Source organism: Paramormyrops kingsleyae, chromosome 20 (assembly GCF_048594095.1).
Source record: "Paramormyrops kingsleyae isolate MSU_618 chromosome 20, PKINGS_0.4, whole genome shotgun sequence".
Lineage (NCBI taxonomy): Eukaryota > Metazoa > Chordata > Actinopteri > Osteoglossiformes > Mormyridae > Paramormyrops > Paramormyrops kingsleyae.
In genome coordinates, this window is record NC_132816.1 from 14,746,712 (window position 1) to 14,771,150 (window position 24,439).

The following is a 24,439-nucleotide window of genomic DNA, read 5'->3' on the forward strand; positions in this document are numbered from 1 at the left end:
ACAGATTACCACACGAATGTCTATTACCTACTAATAATATCTAACACTTGGGAAAAGTAAACCACCTACTATATTTATAAAAAAATTGAATTAAAAATTCATATTGATGCCATTTTTCTTTGCATTCCAGAGATTAAAGTAATTTCATTGTAGCTTCGACGAGCCCTGCAAGAAACCGGTCGTGTTCTGTCAGATTTGATTAAATAACACAATTGGGAGTTACCCTGGCTGAACTTCACAATGAGATGCATACCTGGACTGTATCTTTGTACCCACGAATGACCATGATCTATTCCAGAGCAGGCAGCTGCAAAAGACCTGGACATTTTGCATTTCCTTCCTACCATGTTACCCCAAAGGCAGACCCTTAATCAGCCAGAATATCCAGCTGTTTCCAGTTAATGTAACTGAAGTAACTTTTATAGGTCACTTAATGGTGTCTTCTAAGCAAATAAACAATGCAATGCTACCCTTGGCCTGGAAGACACTGATTTACTGGCATTGTCAATAAGTGTCAGGACCGGAACCGCCAGCTTCCTGACCTCTAGAAATGCACTGCAAGGAAATCAGAGGCTCTCCTGTCAGTGGATGTGAAATACAATTTTAAATACCTTTCCAATAAAATAATGTGATTATTTTTCAAGCAAATCCCAACATGACAACAACATCTGGCTAAGTCACATGGTCGAGTGACGAGCGTGCTGAAGTTGCGAAAATCAGCAGTGCGTCCGTGGTGCCGCAGTTCAGCAATTCATGGCGCCCCCAAAGCCTGAGGGGCCATCGCCAATCAGTCACAAAAATACATGCAGGCACTGGGAGAGCAAATCCACACAGGAGTCCTGCAGCAGATAGCGCAGCAAGGGTCCCGTGCGTGCAAATCCCATCAGTAATCCTGCTATCTTTCTGACACCTGGCACAAACAACTACAAACAAACTAATGCAGTAACATCCTAAAATGCTAAACGTTTACGGCACACTATTAATTTACGTACTTTGACAAGGCTGTTAGCGACATTCTCGTTTGACAATGTGTTGCTTAGCTAAATAATCTGCATGTGTATTACAGCAATGTGTTATGCTAATGACGCCTTTGCTCATCTGACCCATACTGGTCACACGTTGCTCCAGCGTCTACTGAATGCATGCTAATCAGACAGGTGCTCTTCTCTAGAGAGAGGGTGTTCTGGTGCCCTAATTACACACTACAAATTCTGAATGGAGAAGAGGTTTGATTACACTAGCATTGCACCGTACAGGCAATTAAACCTGACCATTTAAGTGTATAAAACAAGATTAGGCACCACTTGCATGGACCCTCTGTTCATGTGAAATGATACAGTTCCCTTACCGCGTAAGTAATAAAGAGATTTAAAAACTCAGGGTGAAGTTTCTTTCAGATGCAGTTTTTTCCCCAAGTCCAAAAACCAACGATGTGTTAACATTTTATTTTTGGTAGCACGTCCTTGAAAGAAGTTGGAAGATAGAGAAGTGTACTACACTTTCATAATATCACAGTGTGGTCTCACATTGACCACAGTCCATTTCTGTTTCGGGGGGGTTATCGTCCGAAAAAACAACTAACGCTTCTGTGAGTTTCTCGTGATCACCACAACCTACAGTACAACTGAGATGCCGTGGTGCAGGGTTGCCAACTTTGGTCAGCTGACTGGTGTGAGATTTTCAATCCAAGACAAGTCTGCACACACATTTATACAGTATGTAGGTAACTTTTATTACCTTGTAAATAGTTGGTAGGGATTGCAAATGACCCCAACACTTTTGATGTAGCTAATTTTAGGTTTATAATAGAATAATATAGATTTGCTGTAAGATTTCTTGTGTGAGAGTGAAAGAGTGTGAAAGTGTGAGTGTCACGCCAGATGCGAGAGAGTTGGCGACCCTGTGTGGTGGAAGTGTAACCTCTTCTTCCTCGTAGGAAGCTGAAAAGCTCTAGAAAGAGGGTGACCTACAGCAGTACTGGGGGTTGTATCAGTCTTATTTTTTTACTCTATAAAGCTGAGAACAGCATTTCACCCTTACAAACAAACACATAAAAGAAAGCCACACGCTAGGCTTGATGATATAAATACCATTATCATTAATTCATATCCAGTGTTTATTACACCATAGATAATGACTATTACCCATAACAGTGATAGTAATCAAGCACTTAGATACAGAAATATATCTGTCTGTGTTTGTGTAATGCATGTAACGCTAAAGCAATTCAGATTGGGGTGTCTGTCTTAAAGCATTCGCGTTCGTCCATTCAGCGGAGGACGCAGTGGTGGGGGCAAAAGCGTGACAAAGCACATATAAACCCTCGCCAAGACGGGCGAGGAGACGAGACACTGATCGCGGAGATCGTCAAAATGACAAACCGCAGAGCGGTGAGCAGCGAAGCCTGTGATTTAGAGAACCTTGCTGTAGCTTCATTAAGTGTTTTTACGAGATAAGCCGCATGGATATTGCACCGAGTGCAGGTTTGGAGGGCTCCTATCGCGGTAAGCCTTAGAGGGAACCACGGCGCTTAAGTAAAAGCCCACCCTACCTTCCTCTCACGGTGCCCATGGACTGTATCTTCCATCCCATAATGCCTCTTCCCACTCATTTCCATCTTCCATAATCTCTAATTAGGCATCTTTCTCACAAAATTAAAAATGGTTCTTCGTTTGATTTAAAGATATAACCGAAAAATATTACCAGTTTTCAGACTAATTTAGAAGGGAATAGTGTTAATTCAGTAGGGAGACTGGAGTAAACGTCAACATGTGGCAAACAAAAACAAAAATGCAAGTTATAATTACAGTGAATGCTGATACATCAGAGGGCCTTCATTACTTATGCAAAGTGGTTCCACTCGAAACCAGCTGAGAAAACTTGAACTTGTTGTAACATTCAGTGTCCACTGAAGCTGTAGGTGCACACAGAACTCAGAGTCCCACCAAAACAAGTGACGGCTAAGTCACTGTAACTTCATTATAACACGGGACACTTGGGTTCTGGATGTACCGACGGGGAGTCCCGGAATCTAACGGCAGATCACACAACGAACGCTGCCTAACTGACAGACTTGGCTTCCAAACCCTGGGGGAGTCCTCACAGATTTCCCGCAAAGCCCCCCGTGGGTGATTAGCACTGGGGAGGCTCAGAGGCACAATCCGTCCTCTGATGGGGTAGCAGATTGGAAGGGCCCCGCCGCCGAGGGAGACCAAACACCTGGCTAATGCCTCCACAGACAATAATAAACGGTAGATGCACAACAGCAATCCGATAGACATTGTTATTCCTGCATTGCTGGGGCACGGCCATCAACTGCGACCTTCCGCTGGCGTGTAGGACGTTGCTTTAATTCAAACTCCAATTCAGGGGCTTTCATCTCCCATCCTCGTGTTGCATTTATCAATCACGAGATACAGGATGCTTCCCGACTTCCATTTTCAGTTATTGTGTGTTCCCAGGGAAACCTATACATAAAAAAGCTTTGGGTAGTGATATTTCCATTGATAAGTGTGCATGTCTCAAAACAAACCCGTTAACAATGTACAGGGACTTAAAAAAAGAAAAAAAAAAAAGAAAAAACATGCTCTACCTTGTGATTGATACCATCAGTTTGTATCCAATGCAATACCATCAAAATAATGAACCCATGGAGCTAAAATACAAAGAATGCAAGCCTTCAGAGTTCGAGCCTGATCATTAATAAAACAAATTAGTTTTTGAAAATATTTCTAGGACAACAGAAAAAAACTAAAATATTTGAAAATTTAGAAATAGTTGAAAGTTGAAATTTCAAGTAAAATAGAATTTAACCTTACATAAAATTATCAATTTTTAAGCATTTAAAAATATTCATTTAGTAAGGATAATGACTATCTTACTGGCATAACTTACCCTCTAACTATTAAAGGAGAAAATTCAAGAAAAAGGTGGTCAGTTTGAATCAGCCATATTCAACACAGTTTGTGGTTACTAAAGCTAAGACTAATTTAGTCTCTCCTTTTTGTTTACTGCAAGCAGTTTATTATCAGTACTGGACAATAATTGAGCTCACAGTTTTTAATCAATCACAGACCTGCTGCATATATCAGTCTACTGTGCAAATGAAATCTACCGACTAAAAATATGCAATAAAACAATGAAGCCTTTCCATTATAAAAATCAATAATGCCGATTTAACAATAAAGACCTATTCACTGCTAACTACTACTGGTGCAAATAAGGGCAGATTTGATTCCCCGCATCAAACAAATTATGCATCTAATTTTGTTAATAGAGTTCATTAATGAATTGAAAATGAGTGCACTTTGCCCTTTGAGAACAGGATTCTAATTTGCCGCACATAGCTTTGAGCTATTACACATATTAAAAATCGGGATCTTGGAGCTTTGCATGGTTTTCGATGGTTAGCACTGTGGCCTCACGCCTCTGGGTTTGGAGATTTGAAACCCGTCTTTGTAAAAGGGCATGTTTGCATGTTCTCGCCGTGTCACATAGGTTTTCTTATGAAGACTGTTAGGCTAACACTTTGGACTGCAGTGTTGCTCAACTCGGTCCTCATGCACCCCCAGACGGTCCACATTTTTGCTCCCCTCACGGTCCTCATGCACCCCCAGACGGTCCACATTTTTGCTCCCCTCACGGTCCTCGGGTATCCCCAGACGGTTCACATTTTTGCTCCCCTCACGGTCCTCATGCACCCCCAGACGGTCCACATTTTTGCTCCCCTCACGGTCCTCGGGTACCCCCAGACGGTCCACATTTTTGCTCCCCTCACAGTCCTCAGGTACCCCCAGACGGTGCACATTTTTGCTCCCCTCACGGTCCTCGGGTACCCTCAGATGGTCCACATTTTTGCTCCCCTCACGGTCCTCGGGTACCCCCAGACGGTCCACATTTTTGCTCCCCTCACAGTCCTCGGGTACCCCCAGACGGTCCACATTTTTGCTCTCTAGCAGACTGTCTGGGGGTCCCTGAGGACTGGCTCTGAAAACACTGCTGTAGTATATGATTGTATGTGCCCTGCGATAGGCTGGCAACCCTTTCAGGATACACCCCCTGTGTCCTGTGCTGTCTCAGATGGGCTCCACAGCCCCCCCCCACGCCCTGACCAGGATAAATGGATGGATTTTAGAGAAAACAATCATTTCAGCATCATAACAGCTGGGCATCACAGGAGTTGTGCCAATAATTAACGACTGCAATCTAAAAACAAAAGTAAAGGGCGTAGCATTACATACATGCGTGTGTGCATTTCTTTACACCTGTGTACATGTTTACCTGTATTCCTCCTGGGTGAAAACTGGGATGACTGAAGGCTGAAGAACAGTTATCTCAACAAGAGTACTATTCATCTTGACTGGATCACCATCGTCGTAAGCAATAACCACCAGCTGCAACGGAGGGAAAAAAAAATCACAAAAATATCAGGGCCAAAAAAAAATAAAAAACACAGTATGATCACTGTTTAGGGGACAAAAACCAACAATGACACTCGGGTTTTGAAATGCAAGAGAAAATGTCACATTTGCGCAAATAGCTTTTGTCAGGTTTTTGTAAATGGCTGTAATACAAACTCATTCTTCCGTCATTTTAGCCCAAGCTATTTCCGCTCTAGCATAGCATTTCTTGCATTATTTACCATTTAATATGCTTGCTTTTCTGCGAGAAAGAGCTGGGATGCAAACAGTGTACAACATACTTACCCTAAATATTGTGCTGGGCTTTTCGTTGAGATTGACCCTAGTGATCACCTTGCCCGAATCTTCTTCCACGTCAAAAATACTCCCGCTGTACGGGGATTGGTCCAGATCCACTCTGTAACGCACACGACTTGCGGCAGTACCCTGGAAAACAGAGCATGAGCTCCAGGATCAGGCTGATACGGTCAATGGCACCAGAAATGTAGACCAGCAAATAATGATTCCGTGTTTTTGATCTCCTGTATTGCAATTGGGCGCATCTTAGCTACTACCAATGTGTGCTTACTGAAGATTGCTCTGGCGCTGACTCCATAACAGTGAATAAAATAACATGGTCTTGGGTGACACATTCTTGGAGACATTATTTCTGCGCGTCTGTTTTTCTTAAATTGGGGTAACCTGGGGTACCGGAACGCCGCACGATTTGTAGGCTCTATTGTCAGTGAGTTTACGATAAATCTGGCGGAAGCCAGGGCCCCAAGAGAAATCAGCTAAATAAACAGAAATCCATCTTCTAACAAGCCCAATAGCACAGCTAATGGTGCCTGCGTCAGAGGGGCTTAGTGTAAAACGCGACCAGTAAACGAGTCATTGAACTCACTGATTCATTACTGATGCGGTTACGGAATGGGCACAGCTGGAGCTGATGTGGTTATGAGGGGGAAAAAATAACCACTCACACAGAACAATGATATGTATGTGGAAGAAATCTAGGTGTACGTCTTGTTTTGCTCATTGCTCACGTAGCATACCACAAAAAAGAAAACAAAACTACATTTTAATATACTAAATTTACATCTACAGGAGGTTTTAATTTGAATAAAATAAGACTAACACTAGAATAATTGTTATTATTGTTGTACTGGGGAAAAACATTCATATTAATAATATTGATACAATGCCAAGTTTCATGGAACAATCTATTTCATTAAAAAAGGAAATTTTGGTTTCAGTTATTCTCCAAATAAGAATATATATTTTTTTATTTATTATTTTACAGACCAATCCTGGATTTGGAGTGGGACAGGGGCTTTCTAGTTATGAATATATTTACCAGTGACACAAGTATAATTTAGACCTGTTTTAATATCATACCAGCAGTGAACTATACCTCTGTGCACCAATAGCAAACAGAGAAGCATAATTTTTTTTTTAATCTATTGGGTTCAACGATATTTGTTCCACTTCTTTCCATATTTTGACAATAGCTGTCACTACAGAGAAGCAAGGTTGTATTCCAGATTGGAAAGCTTACACCAGATCTGCTGCCAGTCGGTAGGAGGAGAAGGAGATGACAGAGCAACAGATCGGTGAGAGACGCCACCAAGCCACCAAGCCGTCGCGAACATGAAACATTAGGAACTGCATCATTGACTCCTCCTCCAGTAACTCGTTCATCTGCAAGCAATGTGTACGTACTACTGCATTTAGCAAAGATTCCTATCATTACTGTTTATATCATGTCTAAGCAATCATATGACCTTCAAATGGACACACTCTAGATATAATCAGCAAACTGTGCCGATTCAAGTTTGTTGTCTTTCGTCAATACTTTAGAGGTTTCTGCACTAAAATCCGCGACATATCAGGAATGCCGCCGATTCTAGATGGTCACCTCCCCACATGAACCACCATGATCATGATGAACCACCGCAAATATATGAAAATATACTGTTTTAATAAAGAGTCTAAGGGGATTTTCCAGTTTACAGCATCATGAGGGTTTGGCACTAATACTGAAATTGTAGTACAGAATAATTTTCCAGTTTATAGAACCATGAGAGCTGAGTGCTAACACTGAAATCAAAAGATTGACCCTGACTCAAACTTAGCATTTACTGGGCAAAAAAAGATATTTAGTAACACTTCCAATGAATGCCATATCAATCTATGAACACACTGACAACACATTATAACACACTCATAAAGCATTATAAACATGCCTATAGAGATTTATAAAGAGATAACACATTATTTCATGTATTTATTATGCATTATGAATGCTTTTTGAAGCAGTCATCTATAATGCACTATAGAAACCTTTATAATGCAGTAAAAAACATCCTTAATTCTTACACTGACCATTATAATGCATTATGGTATTCTATAGTGCATTATAGGTGACAGCTTCAGCGGAGTTTATGAAGTTATATATTCATTCATTCATTCATTCATTCATTCATAATGTTTCCTGCCTGCCAATAGAAGGTGCTGTAATGCTTTATTAATTGTTATACTGACCATTATAATGCATTATAAAGATACCTATAATACATTATAGATGACAGCTTCTAGTAAAGTGTTACCAGATATTCTTCTTTATTATTATGGTAACACATACTTAAACTGTCATAATAATACTTCATAAGCTGCAGTGATGCTCTTATCTGTGATGCAGTGATGCTCTTATTAAAAACCTTTTAAAATCAACCCTTACAGAACAGTGTCAATGTTTTTAATTTGGTGCTTTTATGTTTATTTTTCTGTTTCACTAAGTGCGATGTTATTGATTTTTAGCCTGTGTTTTTGTTATGATTTTTGAGAGACTTGTGAGACTTTTTTGTTATTGCTTTATTGTTTGTGGTTGTATGTTCATTGTATTTTTGAGAGACTTGTGTTTTGTAGTTATATGTTTCATTGCCTGTAGTGAATTTGGTAGTATGTCTATTGTGTGCTTGTAACTAGCCGGCATTCTTGGCCAGGACTCCCTGGTAGAAGAGTTATTGTAACTCAATGAGACCATCCATCCATCCATCCATCCATTGTCCAACCCGCTTATCCTACTGGGTCGCGGGGGGTCCGGAGCCTATCCCGGAAGCAACGGGCACGAGGCAGGGAACAACCCTGGACGGGGGGCCAGCCCATCTAAGGCCTCAATGGGACCTTCCTGGTTAAATACATAAAATAAAATATCTATAATGCACTATAGATACCTTTATAATGCATTATAATAGTTAGTATAAAAATTAAGGATGCTTTGTACTGCACTATCAAAGTATCTATAGTGCATTATAGATGAGAACTTCAAAAAGCATCCATAATGCATAATAAATATGGCTATAATGTTATGCCTTTTTGTAAATAGTTATAGCCATGTTTATAATACTTTATGAATGCATTAGCTACTGGAAGCCTTATCATAAAGTGGTACCCTTTTTTATAAATATTTAGAACCATGTTAATGATGCTTTATGAATGCATTAGAATGTGTTATGAAGGTGTTCATAGATTCTTATAGACATGGCATTCATAGAAAGTGTTACCATTATTATTATACAGTAGGTACTACTACTGCTTCAGGGAAAATGCTTTGTCTTCATGGTTTTCCATCTCTCCGTGACGCTCGGGGTCCTCTGTCACTCAGTCATCCTCCTCTTGAACCAGGTTTAGCAGTTAACTGCATGGATAACGAAAAGCCTGTGGATAATAACAGGCCTTCAGGACAGAGGATGAAGTGTGAAGGCTTGAAGACGCCAGAAATTATGTGGGGCGACCTAGACTGAACTCCACGAAGAGGAAACGGGCCCCAGATGCTGAAGGAGACCTCAGGAAAGGCAAGGAGCAGGTGGCCACGCTGCCTGCTGGACAGCAGCTTCATATTGCTCTCGCGTTCTTCAGCGGGGCGGGCAAAGGGCAAAGGTCATGTTTGTATGATGACTGCTGATTCACACGTGCTGCAGTAATAAAAACAGCTCACAACCAAGAATCTCCTCTAGGAATCACACTCAGCCAATGGCCAATGTTTTTCCTGCGTTTGGCAATGATTTTTTTCTACCTCAACCATATACTTCCAAAAACAGTGTATTAATTTGTTGCTGCTTTACAGAATTCCATTAATTGCAGGCCGCATTTTAAAGATTATTAGGAAATTCCGGGAATCAAGGTGGCAGTTCAGCTGATATGGAAAGCTAGCCAGCGTGGTTACGTTTATGTCATTGACAAAGCTGACAACGGTACATAGATTGGTGATAATAGACTAGAAAATGCCAAAGACATTAGAACAGCATATTTATAATGTCACTCGCTTTCAGTGACACGAAGTTGATACTTGGACGTTTTTAGAATTCTGCAACACACGCCAGAGACTTGATGCAAGCAATTCGGGCAGATAAATTTTAAATGAAACATTTTTTTTCCTTTGGCAAAGAGCTGGCGCATCGAAAAAAAGAATCGGATAACAAAAAATGGACTTAAATGGACTGGATATTCAAGACCTTTGTCTCCAAGGCAATTCATCCTTGTTTAGATGCAATCTCCCTAGTTTTTCAGGTAGGGGAAAAGAGCTGTTCACCTCCTCTCCTAAGATGTTTAATTTAATATCATATTCTTTGTTTGTAACCTCATGAACAGCGTCATGCTTCACACGGTGCATTAACCCAGCATTAAGGGATTTAAGATGCCGTTTCTGTCGCTCTGCTCAGAAAGGTCTGGGAACCTTAACCTAAAGAATGTGCAACAGGACCAAATGTCAGTATTTAATATAATGTTGTGCTTAACGAGCCCACCACAAACCATACCAGTTAAACAGACAGCGTGATTTCCGGAGTCTTTCTACATAGTTCTCCTTTACACCAAAATGTTCCTGGAAGTGCACCATTGCCATGGCAGCTCCCACCACAAATTTGGGCAGTAACTGTTTCTGAACAAAGCAACGATTTGCATTCTTGGCCTCAACCTGGGGTTGGCAACCTAATTTACAGAAACAGCTACTTCAATACAGAACATTATGTGGGGAGCTACGTGTTTGATAAATGGTAGCTTGTAGGAGATGTGGGGGGTGACCACTGGCCTAGGCGTAGCTGTACCGTGTTCCGATTCGGAGACTGCGCTTGCTAACCCCGACCAGAGGTGCGTAGTTCAGGCCCAGAGAGTAAAATTCCAGACCAAGATTTTGTTTCAACCAACCAGCAGAGTACTATGTGACTATGACTCTTTATGCTCAACTGGTTGGTTGAAACAAAATCTTGGTCTGGATTTTTCTCTCTGGAGCTGAATTACCCACCTCAGACCCCAATGCCTGATTAGTCGGCCTCATGGCTGATTGGCTGCGAACATCATACAGGACCCTTCCAAGGACAGATGGCCCCCATCCTGAAAACAAACCGAGGGGGCTTGCAGTGACAGGGTCGCAGCCAGGGGGGGTGCCACCGGAGGGTTCCCCTGGTTCTCACGTCCCTACATCAGTAACGAGAGCTGAGAAACGGCACGGCAGCCCCCCCGCCCCGTGGCAGGAGGGGAGGAGAGGCCATCGAGGCTACAGTCGGGTGAGACGCCAGGCGTCAGTGTCGGGGAGAGACTGTAACATGTATATCTAAGGAGAGGGCGGGCAGCGGGAACAGCCTGGCGTTCCTGCGGAGGGGGATCACAGCAGCCCTGCCAGCCCCCGCAACCTGTGGGTCAGACCTGGCCTTGAGGATCCTCTCTGATGTTTCTCTGCCGTTTTAATCTCCACGCCGCTCACTGCTTTATAAAAACCACTCAAGTGTAACATAGCAGGAACATTTAGAAAAATGTAATACTACTAACCCAAAAGCACTATTTAAAAGAAAGGCCTGTCCCCGCCTCCATCTGAGTCTGCAGAACATAAATGAGGCTTAATGCTTCTTCTGGGTGGCACAAGGCACAAGGGTCTCATTTGTGCCCTTTCAGCACACTTTTGGCCTTTGTCACACCCATAATATATCCCATAATAAGATAACACGGTATAAAAGCCAACAATGAATTTCCACAGCCCCTGCTTGGTAGCTGGTAACACTGATACTAATTTTCCAGGGCACAGGGTGACTTTAAAAAAATAAATAAATAGAAACGGCCACAAAGCAGGCCAGGAAGCTTGGGTACGCAAGGGCTGTAAAACTACTTATGTGTGCCCATCACATTCGTGTAAGGGCACGTGGACAAATCAAATTACCTCGGGGAAGAATCCAATTATTCTGCTAATGAACTGCTGCATTCAATCAAAGATTGGTAAACGCACCTTTAAAGTAACTGAACCATTGCAGCAGAAATGAGCTTCCTTGGCTCGCTGGTGGCTCCGGATGCACGTTAAGCTGATAAAAAGGAGTGAACCAGCGCGTTCGCAAGGAGTCAGTGGAGCACAAGAGTCTGTGCGATTTCCAACATAAAAGCCTCCGCCGAGTCGTACGGACATATGACATCAACTGGATTTGTTTTATATCTATGTTATAAATTCGCATATATGCATACCAAATGAGCATGAAAAATCAACGGGATTTTAAAAATATATCTATAAATGCAGAGATATGCATACCATACGGGCATATAAAACCAATGGGATTTTTAGCGTATATAAATATTTTATAGACTCTGATTTATGCGTGAAATATGGGCATATAACATCAACTGGATTTTTTAAATATTTATTTTATAAATTCAGATATATGCATACCATACGGGCATATAACATCAACTGGATTTTTTAAATATTTATTTTATAAATTCAGATATATGCATACCATACGGGCATATAAAATCAAAAAGATTAATTTTTTTTTTAATAAATTCAGGTATATGCTGGGAAACAAATTTAAAATGGTGATTTTCAATAACAACGCACTTTAAAATCGTTTATTTTTTGTTCGTAAGATTTAAAATGAGCATGACAGTAACAGGTCAATCATTTTATATAAACATCAAAGGTTGCAGAGATAAAACTCAACTTCTCTGCCCCTGAAAAACATCACACTCAGGAGACTGGCTTCCATCAATGTGAGCAATAGGATTAACGTGACGTCCATGCCATGTAACGGCGAGCGCAGAGCTGTCATTTCTACTCACAGGAGGGTCCCGATCTTCGGCGTGCACCGTCGCGATGAGGCTTCCCTTCACTGCGTTTGGCGCCACCATTCCGCGGTACAGAGCTTGCCCGAACACGGGGGAATAGTCATTCATGTCCTGTGAAGTACAATTCCGACTTCAGCATGGAAACCCAGCGGGAATGGGACAGACTCACGCGGACAGTTTTGTCGACCGGCTCTGGCACATTCCGTTTTTATTATAAAGGGCATTTACAGTGTCTCGTTTCAGGTAGCGGGAAACCAATTAGGACTGAAAGGAAGTGTTAAAAAGAGCTGGCATTTATTCAATAGAAAGACATGCAAAGCATTAGGAATGCAGCTCCTTAACGTCCCTCTTTGAGTGCCAAACATACAGAACACAGTCAGGTACATTGCCTTTCCAAGGGCGGGGGAGACGCCCCAATCAGGACATTTATGAGTTTTTTTATTTCTTTTTTGTCCAGTATGCAAATGATTGACAGATCTGACAGTGATCAGATAAGCTCTGACCGACTGCATTCTGTGTTTTTGCTCCCCCCCCCCCCATCCCCCCACCAATCAGAGGGAAAGCACATTTATATTCCGGCTACGGCCGTGGAAACATGCCAATTGGAAGTGCTCTGGGAGAGCTAACGGGGGGGGGATGTTATTAAATATAGGCTTTATGTAAATGATTTTTTTTTTGGTGGTTCATAAAGGTGAATGAAATCGCATAGTGCAAAAATGGCACTGGAGAGACTGTTGAGATTTCTGAACATCATCCCAGCTACTCAGGTGTGCACCGCACCCGAGAATCTACATAAGAAGCGAATCTTTTTGAGGGGGAGTCCGATTCCCCGACGAGCTTAAGCAGGCGACTCCCCATGTGACGTGGAAACGAGAGCCGCGCACACCTGAGTCCCGCCCGACTCCCATCAGGAACGGAATAGGAATGTGGCAGCGTCCTGGGCTGGTTCTGCAGCCGACTGGCCTGGGGAAGAGGGCGGCATCCGCTTTCGTCCGTTTTATAAAGAGCATCCAGAAATTCAAGGGGAGGACAGAGGAAGCGGGGTCCCCAAAGTCGAAGTACAGAGGGGTCCTTGGGTCGACCCGGCCTTATACATGGGCATTTTCATTACTCCGCCCACATATATTTGTGTGTATATCACATAATGGTGGCACTGTACATGCTTGTTGCAGGCACTATCTATCAGGGTAAAAAAAAAACACCGAACAAGCTTAAAAAAGAAAATGAAAGACCGAGGACAGAATGAAGCCTTTTCTGCCCTGGCTATGCTTTCCACATTAACGCAGTAGCTCCCTCGAGGGTAATCCAGACCACGCTCTACACTCACATTTCCTGCATGTAGCAGCCAAGGCCATTCCCACTGAGGCTCAGTGTCTCGCTAAGCGCTAATCATTATCCACGTCACAGACAAACCAAGGCCGGCCCGTACGGCCATTAGCTGCCTCTCAGTTGGTGCATACTTCTACGTGAACTTTTTTCTCCACTTTTAGGCTGGAAATGTAGAACGGACTTTAACCGAAGTGGTTCCCGTTGGGCAAACAGGTACAAACAGAAATAGTACATTTCCACAGCAGGCCGGTACTTAATAATTATACAGTGTGAATACACAGTCTATAAGCAACAACTGGCTTGCTGGCAGCTTATTCATTATTTTTTATTTTACAAGGATTCTCTTAAATTAATTTAAAAATTTCGCATTGAAATGTAAGAAAAGTAAGCCCCATTTTATGAGGAAACAAAATGTTCATTATAATTTTTAATTTAATTATTTGCTAGCTTAACAAATTATTTAAATTTAATTATCATTTAATTAACTGGACTAAACTCAACTATTTTACTAAATTTATTGTAATCCATGGGCATTTATTCAAAAGATCATTTTATATTATGAATCCTTCATATAAATCTGTCCACTGCAGAAATCCTATTAATGAAAGGATTCAAATCAGAATTTCATTTATTTAATCAAATTACATAGAATGAAATTCCAAAAAGACCTTGCACGAATATTCCTAAGGTCATTGTGGTTATTTTAATGTGGTACCTTACTGGTTTACAAACTATAAATAATGGAACAAGAGTGGGACCCTCCTATGGTACAGTACCTCACTAGCTTGTACAAAAACAAAACCGTGTCTTCTGGAAAGTTGTGCTCTCGTGATTTAATGATCCAGCCGCCTTACCAATCACAGATAAAGGTACTATTCATTGGACTATGGTTTTAAGTCTGTGGATCATTTTTTGCATATTTGTGAGTATATTACATTTCTTTTTCCAAGGCATCAACATTTTTCAGTTCAGCAAATGGTCGAATGTTACTTTACTTGTTTCTACCACTTATCAAGAAATAAGGGTCTGCTTTAGAAAAAGGATGATGATGAATCACATATCCAAAGCTTTGTTTCCGTTTAATACAGATGTTAAACTAAGATGATTCATAAGGGAAAACTAATGGCAAGACAAGGCTAGCTAATTAATAAGTCAGACTAATAAAGTATTGTACTTCAAGCAATTATGATTTCAAGCAATTATCACTTCAAGCAGTTATATAATGCTGTCATTTTACCTTTACTACACAGGAAAGATGTAAAATCTAAGCCATATTAAAGAGTTATGTTAAAATTACTACCCTGTTCTGCATTCACAAATGGGAATTTTAAATCTGAGTAAATGCTGAAGCGACTGACATATCACCATTTTGTTTTATTTCCTAGCTGTAATTATAACATATTATAATCTTTTACATCCTTCCACAGATCTTTCACATATACATAAAGCAAAATGGCAATATTTCAGCCTTACTCTGCCATTTAGCTAAATTTGAAATAGTTGTGAACAAGCTTTAAGGAATGACCCAATACCATCACTCAAAGATGGAAAATTAATTTGGTTTATTCCTATAAATTAATTCTCTCTAAGCTTTCAATAAATTGCAGTATAATCAGTAATTTTTTTTTTTAAATAAACTCAAGGTTTTCAGCGGTCAGATTCAATGTTGCCATGAAATATTTTGCAGTTATGCACATATCTCAATAGCATTCTATCTAAAGATCCACTTCCACCTTAAGGTTTCAAGGCCTACCAGAATTTTTTAAAATTGTGAAATTCCACCTGATGGACAAGTACATAGGCAGTCTCATATTACACGTTTACGTTCTTGCAGTTTTACGATATGACAAAAAACTACTTATGTTCACATTATGGGACCCATCTCACCATTCACTTGGATTTCTAGTGTCAGCTGGTTTATCTCCAGAAGCACCAACTACCAGACACCCATAATACATACAAAACAGAGCCGTCACCACAGCCACCGTACTGTAGCACGGTCAATCCGGCACCTTTGCAGTAACTGAAGAATCATCGAGGTTATAGCATTTATGAACCATGTGGAAAAAAAACAATAATGTTGAACATTAATCAATGACCACATTTCTCGACCCATTGAAAGGATGCAATTGGGATGCAACACAGTGGTAGAGGGAGAACTGTCCTACCAATATTTTGATGGTGACGGTAGCCAGGCCGGGGGGCATGTTCCCACCGACGTCCGCGGCCTCCACTACAAAGGTGTACGTCGCCCCTGAGCTAGCGAGGTCCTCAAAGTCCAATATCTTCAGCAGTGACAGGTGCCCCGTCAAGGGGTCGATGGAGAACAGCTGTCTGGCCTCCACGGTGCGGATGCGATATGTGATGTTGGAGTGAAGGTCAGCATCGGTCGCCTGGGAACAGAAGTACGGGGATGATAACTGGGTGGCATCTATCCAACACTTGCGCCGGAGTCCGGATACATCCGGAGATATCTATACCGTTTTGTCGCCCGTCTTCTTAACCAGATCGAATTCATACCTTGCGTGTCCCAATAAACCGATTCGCGTGAGAATGGCTCTACCAGCATAATTTCGCCGAAGCAGAGGAAACCGCGACCCTCAGAAATTAGAAAGAGGCACTCAGCTACAAGAGTCAAAGTTATCTGAAGGTGTGAATGCCTTTCGGGTGTAAGCCTTTTATGTGGAACACGCAGGGGAATTGCTGTACACATTGATAAAAACCCTTGAGTGCCTTTCCCAAGCAAGAGCACCCCTTAATCTGCCTGAGATCTCACCCGACGAGCGGGGTCTTTCTCCCCGTGTCGCCAGGGACTGATTACGGGTGTGATGATAGGTTTGTCGGCAGAGGGAGATTAGAGGGGAGAGACCGTGCTGCCAGTGGCTGGCGTTGTCCCACCTGGAGAATACACTCGCCTTCAGGATCTCCGACCCGTTCGCTCATTCAAACGCGTCTTATACATCATGCATTTTGTTATGAGGCACGGCGAGCTGCACCAAAATATAACTGGCGTCTGATACCCACAGCAGTGCAACTCAAGGATTTATTTCAGGACTGAAGTTAAAAATTCACAACTGTACAGAGACAATGTAGACAGTCGCATGGTATTTTTTCATTGGGTATTCTTATAGATATAATATTGATATATACTATACAGGAGTAGTGTGTGCTTCAGCAGGTTAGGATGCTGTGCCTATGATGGGAAGGTCATCACCACTGGGCCCTTGAGCAAGGTCCTTCACACCCCAATGTCTCCCTGGTTGACTCTGTATACTCAACTGTATGCTAAATAAATAAGATGTATACGTATTGGTATATAGTACTTGGCCAGCAATGGAACTTTCCAAGGCAGAGATGAGCATATGCTAGAATGTCTGGAAAAAGTATGTACAGGCAGACAGACGACATCACGTCACTCAACTAGCTAGAGCACAGATATAAAATATGAATGAAGGGTGGCGCTACTGTAGGCCTAAACTTCCAAATTGATCACGTTCACGCATCGTTAAAACGGGTTCTGCCTGCGTACACCTGAGCATGGCAAACAGCGCCCAGCGTGGATCTGACACCCGGAGATGCCGCGGATCTCTGTCGATTGGCTCAGGAGGTGCCAGACGGCCCCCCGGCTTCATGTATTTTGATGCCGAGAGACTCGCTTACAAGGTGTAGAGTTTGAATGCAGGTTGTTTGCTGTCGCAGTGGGTGTCTGTCTGACTCAGGCTAAGCAGGAGCACCGACGCGGGGAACGTGCGGCCCGACTCACCAGCAACTGCAGAAACACCGTTCCCACAGGGCTGTTCTCCGGCACGGCAGCCGTGTACGCGCTCTCGGAGAACACAGGGCTGTTGTCGTCCACGTCCAGCACCTCCACGGTGAGTCTGGCTGTGGCGCGGCGCGGGTCCGGCGCCCCATCGGACGCCTCCACGATCAGGCTGTAATGGCTCTGGGCCTCGCGATCCAATGGCACTGCGGTGAAGATGCTGCCGCTAGAGTTGATTCTGAACATCCCGGCGTGGTTTACCAGTTTGTACCGCACTTGCCCATTAACTCCCGCATCTGGGTCAGTGGCCTGTAAGCACAAGAAATCGATTAGTCCATGCAGACGAAAAGTGAATCGGCACGTGCGATCACAAGCATACGGACACCTGCTTACATTTACGTTTATTTCAATTCAGCAATTTTGTCCGCATCAATGTAAAAGTGATGCAAAAGGCACATTATAGACATACAGCTGTTAAGGACTCGGCTTCCAGTGAAAACCCAAGATACCCAATATATTCCAAACAAAGCAAGAACCTAATAAGATTACATTCAATCAGCAGAAAGTGCAACATTAGGTAACATTTTAATGCGTAAAAGGTTGCAGAGTTTCTTCATCAAGACCAGAAGCTGCTTCGCTTATGTATTATATATCATATTTTAATCACTTATATTAATCACTTATATTGACCGTGGTTTGTCTCTCTCCGGGTCAGAACCGCCCGTGATCAGAAGGTCGGCCGGTTCAAATCCTATGTTCGACAGGGTGATGCCACCGTTGGGTCCTCAAGCAAGGCCCATAACCCCAATAGCTCCCAGGGCGCCAGACACAGGCCGACCTTGAGCTGTGATCCCCCAAAATTGCTCTCACCTGTATATGCCTGTACGTCTAATGGAGAACAAGATGAGATGGACAGAAACCCAATTTCCCCACAGGGATGAATAAAGAACTACTATTCCATTCTATATGGAATAAGTACCTACATCATTTTTAAAATAATTTGATACTTGAAATGCTGTATGAATTCTTTATTTACTAACTGTGACTTTGTAAGCAAACAGCTTCGGCTAGTACATATATGCATGTGATTATGCATTTAGTTTTTTTTTTAAGTTCACGATTGCAATGTTATTTCATTTGAGTACTCATTCAAGCACATGAGCATCTATGTTTTCGTACATTACCCCAATCCGCCCCATGTACTTAAAGCTAACACTGAAAATATGAAAATGAATGCATTCTGCTGAGGATTCATTCGCAAAACGCCAAGCATGTTGCTCTCATACTGTAGCTTCAGAAATGTGCTACTGTATTTGCATTGTGATGAAGACGACGGCCCGCATTTAAGCTCCACTTTCTCTCGCGGGGGCAGATGAGACCTTCAGCTGTGCTTCTGGATGGCCGATCAAGGTGAGGTTTTGTGCAGGAAGGTGGTTTGATGATTAACAAAAAGCTGGATTGATATAACAGGTCTCAAAGAGAAGGCGCTTTCATGAAAAGACAATGTAGGACTGAAAAAGCTGACTGCATCAAAAACAAACAAAAATAGCATCCTGACTGCTATTCATTATAATCACTTTTGGTGTCTCAGGAACATTGATTATTCTGACTGTGGAAATCCTTGAACCCCTCTTAAATATGAAAAATCAACAATGCAAGGGTCAATACATGAAAAAATACAGTAAATTAATTTTTAAAATACTAGCTCTAAGAAACTAATGAGTTTCACTTAAGGATAAATTGGCAGAGAGTAATGAAACCATACATCTATTTAAATATCAATTAAAAAATTGATATTTAACACAGTTGTTTTTGCTGTGCTGCACACTCGTGTTCGTAAACACTTCAGGCTATCGTGGGTATAATTATTCAGCCGTGAAGAATCATGTCACAACATTGCTAAACCGGTGATTCCTCTGTCCTCATTTTTGCAAATTTACCTTACAGACACAGTGACGGAACACGAGCGCCGCCAAACAAAACAAACTGCCACGTGGAGGCGAGCTTTGCATCATGGGATGGTCTGATTAGGCTACGGTGGCATAACGACAACACGGCAGGAGGGCATTCGGCATCTCCACCAATTAGGCCTTCCGGCTACATCCGTAACGAGCTCTGTCGCGCTGCCGACACGAGGGCAGAAACACTGACGTTCCGCCGTCTACCCTGACAAAGCCGCTGGAGCAGCCATGTTGAACATTACGGAAAATGCCTTATAACACTTAACAAGCGCAATTAGAAAACCTGCCTGGAGCAATTTAAATGCCAGTAACGTGGTGACAGGTTTTAAGTAGATGGGTCACCTGTTTGCATGCCGATCCAAGTGTATCTGTGTCTTTTTGCTGTGCATCCTTTAATCCACTGGACTAATGTATTGTGCTACGTTTGCCCAAATGAATTCCTAGATATCCAGCATTAGCCATATGTTCAATGGGGGCGGGGGACTGAGGTGCACACCCTGCCTCAGAGGTAAATTATTCGCAGGGTGATTACTGTTTGCTATGCTGATACAGCATATGGCTTGATGTACTATCCGATTTAATGCTGCTGTCGCTGTGATATTTCCGATAGCTTACCACAGGGTTCGCAGGCGGATCAGATTCCGCTTGAGGTGGGCCGAGATTTAGGGGATGTTAACTTTGGACTGTCTCCAACATTCATGACTTGAAAACTTGCTAAAACCCAGAATAAGAGCCAGACTATGAGGACAAACGGTTAAACTCGGGCTCAGGTATCCGTGATCTCTGAGCCGTCCAGCCGCCACCCAGGTCAGCATTAAATTAACCACGGCGAACATATACATAAACGTACGGGCGCTCTGCGGAAACATCTAAACGTGCTACCCTCCATATATCTACCCAACAAGCCAAAGCTCTATTAATCTTAACCACCAATTAAAACTCCTTGCTGCTTAGCAGAGCTGAACAAAGCTACTCATTACGGGACGTCCCTGAAGGTAACAAATTATTTAAATTACTTTTATTTAATTGGAAAATTATAAACAGAGAAGCGTGCGTGCGCACTGCTGAGGGATATCGAGCTGGCTCTGCTCTTCGTTGGCCTGGCAGCTAGACGGGGCTCACGTGGCAGACGAGTGGGGTATTCCAAAGGCCATGAAGAAATGGCTACCTCTGGGATCAAGTCCTCCTTCCACTGAGGCACGCAATTAGTCAAATGGGGCAGGCTTACAAACAATTACTAGCATTACAAAAGGACCAACAGGTGACTCTTCTATAAGATCACTGAAGAATGACGAGAAGGAACCTAAAAGCTGTTTCAAAGCCAAAGTGGAGGACAGCTACAGACCCCACATATTCGCAACGATACACACAGGGGTTGGTCATTTAAGTGGCGTCGCTTGTGTCAAATGAAGACATACCAAATGCAGGTGTGAGAGTCCTACCTTAACCTGTCCCACAAAAGAGTTGGCCTCCCCCTCTTGGACGGTGAAGTTGTTTGGCAGAGACGCATCGAAGACAGGATCATTATCATTCACATCAGTGACCACAATGTTCACAATAGCTGTAGAAGTCTGAAATAAAAACACATATCAAACCAAAAATATATCTATATATTAATACCAACATTCTTCTGCATTGCAGAAATACACTGAATGCAATTATACATTTATTAGTACATCAATAATTGTAATTTATATTTAATATAGATACAAGAATAAATATGTGATCACTAGATGGCGGTTATCTTAGTGCTTATTATATATAATTTTCTTCTTTTGAATTATATATTTTATTCAACAGGAAATGTAGACGTTTATGCTGTAGGCAGACAAATTGCTCACCCAGCACAAGGATGCCCATCACTGCTCAGCAGAGAGCAGAATCACAATATCCTTTCCTATATTCTTTGCGTATATAGGATCATAGATTTTCTATAGCGGGCCTATCTAATTATGTTTGCCTGTGACCCGCAGACTGTGCCAGGAAGTATAAAACTCAAAGCAGGAGAACATGGGACGCCGATAAACGCAGATCTGCACGTCTTACAGCTAGAGAAGTGGGTGCGATTTTCTCTGCAGATGCAAAGAGTAACATCACAGAGCCCCAATGCAACACAAAAGGATGAATGCGAGTAGGGAATTAGGCCAAAACCAATGCATCCTTCTTTAATGGTGGCATAATGTCATTTTAGAAGTTCAGTGGAGCACGAAAAAATGCCTTTTGCTAAAAACCCAAAGAAGGTCTTCCACAGCACATTAAGAGGCAGTCAGAAATACTATTAATTTATTGGCATATGTGTTTGATTTATAACTGTACAGATCCCTCTGGTAGAAGCACATATTCAAAACAATAACGCTGCATTTCAGAATTCCGCTACTGTCAAAGTATTTCACGTGCTTTTTCAACAGCATTTTACCATTCATCCATCAACTGCTCATTGAGTATATAGGGGGGCCTGGAGAGCATCCCAGGCAACATAGGGTAGATGGACAGGATGGCTGTCAGGACACACACACTACAAGCAATTCGGAGTCACCACTTTATCCAGATCTTTGCCCTTGGCCTGCGGGAGGTAACACATGCACACAGAAACCACAAGGAGAAAGCATGCAATCTCCATACACACAGAGCAGGAGCAGGGTTTGAACCCTCAACCCTGGAGGTCCGAGCATTCACGCACCTCCACGCCACCTATTACCACAAACATTAAATCAGCACGTCAACTGCGATTCTGCCTGTCAATACCAGGTTGAATAGAATCAAGAAACTCTGAAAACACTGTGGTCTGCCCTACACCCCAAAGATATAAGCTCTGTCACCTTGTCAGGGCGAATGATTAACCAAAGGATGATGACACAGGACAGGATAGAGCTGTGGTGCAATGGTGTATTACTTTCAAACCAAAAAGGGAAAAAACGAAAAAAAACTGAAATTGTAAGTAAGCAAGTATGTAAGCAAGCAAGCAGACAGATAGATAGGTCATAAAACAGACAGACAGACAATTAGAAAGAAACTACCGAAACAAAAAACTAAAATTCCTACTATTTGCATTTAATTTCTACAAAGGTATCTGCTCAAAAGCTGTTTCCTCCACCACCACCAACCCCACAGTGACCCCCCGTGATAAATCATCAATGTGACTAACTCACTAATGCACATTCCAGCCACAGAAAGCCACTGACTCCTGCAGTACAAAATGTCAAAAATGGGGAAAATTCAAAAACACGTTCAGTTTTAATAAGCGTGTCAGCACACAGTGAACATAGCACCGTGGATACGGGTGCTGTCAGAATGAAAGGTCAACCTTTGCTGAACTGCTCAAAGTCCACTTGACCAAACAATACATTGACAGAACAGACGTCGAGCGGGACAACGTTGTGGTTAATGCTGTGTTTAATGTAGCGTTTCATGTTTCAGTGCTGCAAAGAACTGCGCAAAAATATGCCCACAAAAAGTGAAAGTCACATTTTATACACTCAATTTGTCTGAAAGCTTTAATCACTGAAACATGCTTTAAAATAACCTCTCACCTCTAACTGCTTCTTGAGCAATTTCCTTTTAAAAAGATAGTTGATACCAAGGAATTCAAACAAATTTAATCTGATTCGCAACATGGATGAGAGAGATTTACATACAGCATCATACAAACAGGAAAGATTAATATCCTCTGAAGCCAATTAGATTCCTTTCAGCCTGGTGCAATCAAAGCAGAGCATTTCATTAGGCCTCTCACTGTCATTTTGGTGCCGATTAATTAGTTTCTATAATTCATCACGTTAAAAGTCTCCTCTGTGATACGTTCCTCTTTCCCATCTGATAAAACCATAAAAGCAATGGAGTCAATGTGCATATATTTTATGTAGACAGACTAAAAGGTAGACGCTCTCAGGAACACCCAAGTAAAAAATTATTCAACATAAAAAAAGTTATGATAAAATTATCAGGGCTCACAATTCGACTATAGAATGGATGGATGGATGGATGGATGGAATTCGACAATGGAATATTTTTTAATACAATTACCTGCATCAAATAAGTCCAGTGTAACAATGTGTTTGCTACTCTAGTAGATGTGCTGGGTCCTTAAACACTCCATATCTATGAGCTCTCCAGATCAATTGCCAATTGATTAAACAGAACTTGTGGGATCTAAGTCATAGCCTGTAGTAGAAAACTAAACTGTTATTAGAGAGTACAAGGACACCATCTTGTTAGAGAATAGCAAAGGCGTCATGGTGTGCAGATCCACCACGCTGGAGTGTCCTCACAGCAGGAATCATGCACCAGCAGAACTCCGTGACACTTTTGATCATTTTCTTATGGCTCTTGTGTGGCGCAGCCTCAGCTTGAGAGAGACATCAAAAGAGCACTCAGTCACAAGCCAAAATGGAAATAAACGTCCCATATCAATTGCAAAACTGTTTCAGTTTACTGCCCTTTTCAACCAAGCAAGGTCATTCTTGCTTTCATTTTACTCTGCCTTTTTACTCAGTTTAAAAAAAGTTAATTTCAGTTCAATTCATTTCAGTTCAATATAAGTACGGTCATTTCTATTTGATTGCAATATTAGTTTGCCTTTGCGTTTCATCCATTCATCCATACACTTTCCATACCTGCTTGTGCCATGCAAGGTTGTGAGGCCCAGAGCCCATACTGGAAACTACAGGCACAAGGCTGGGAATAAACCAGTACAGGGCACCAACCCATTGCAGATTTTGTTTCAATATTATATTATTAATTTATTAGTCTTTTTCATATTATTGTCTGTCCATTCATTTCATAGCAGCTCATTAGCTGTAAAACAATGACCTCTCTTGCGTTTTCAAATGAGCAGGATTTATTTCTGCGGTTCTGCATCAACACTGCAGGGCCCCCTTACAACA

General features: G+C 42.0%; 1 protein-coding gene across 2 annotated transcripts in view; it reads right to left on the reverse strand.

Annotated features, from left to right (window-relative positions):
* pcdh15b (protocadherin-related 15b) overlaps positions 1-24,439 on the reverse strand; it is a 155,563-nt gene that overhangs the window by 32,208 nt on the left and 98,916 nt on the right. For both annotated transcript variants that reach the window (XM_023830939.2, XM_072703571.1), the window contains 6 exons: positions 20,999-21,127; positions 17,599-17,904; positions 16,004-16,228; positions 12,501-12,617; positions 5,706-5,846; positions 5,281-5,393 (listed from right to left, as the gene is read on the reverse strand). In XM_023830939.2, the coding sequence (XP_023686707.2) occupies positions 5,281-5,393; positions 5,706-5,846; positions 12,501-12,617; positions 16,004-16,228; positions 17,599-17,904; positions 20,999-21,127 (1,031 nt within the window). The remainder of the gene's footprint in view (positions 1-5,280; positions 5,394-5,705; positions 5,847-12,500; positions 12,618-16,003; positions 16,229-17,598; positions 17,905-20,998; positions 21,128-24,439) is intronic.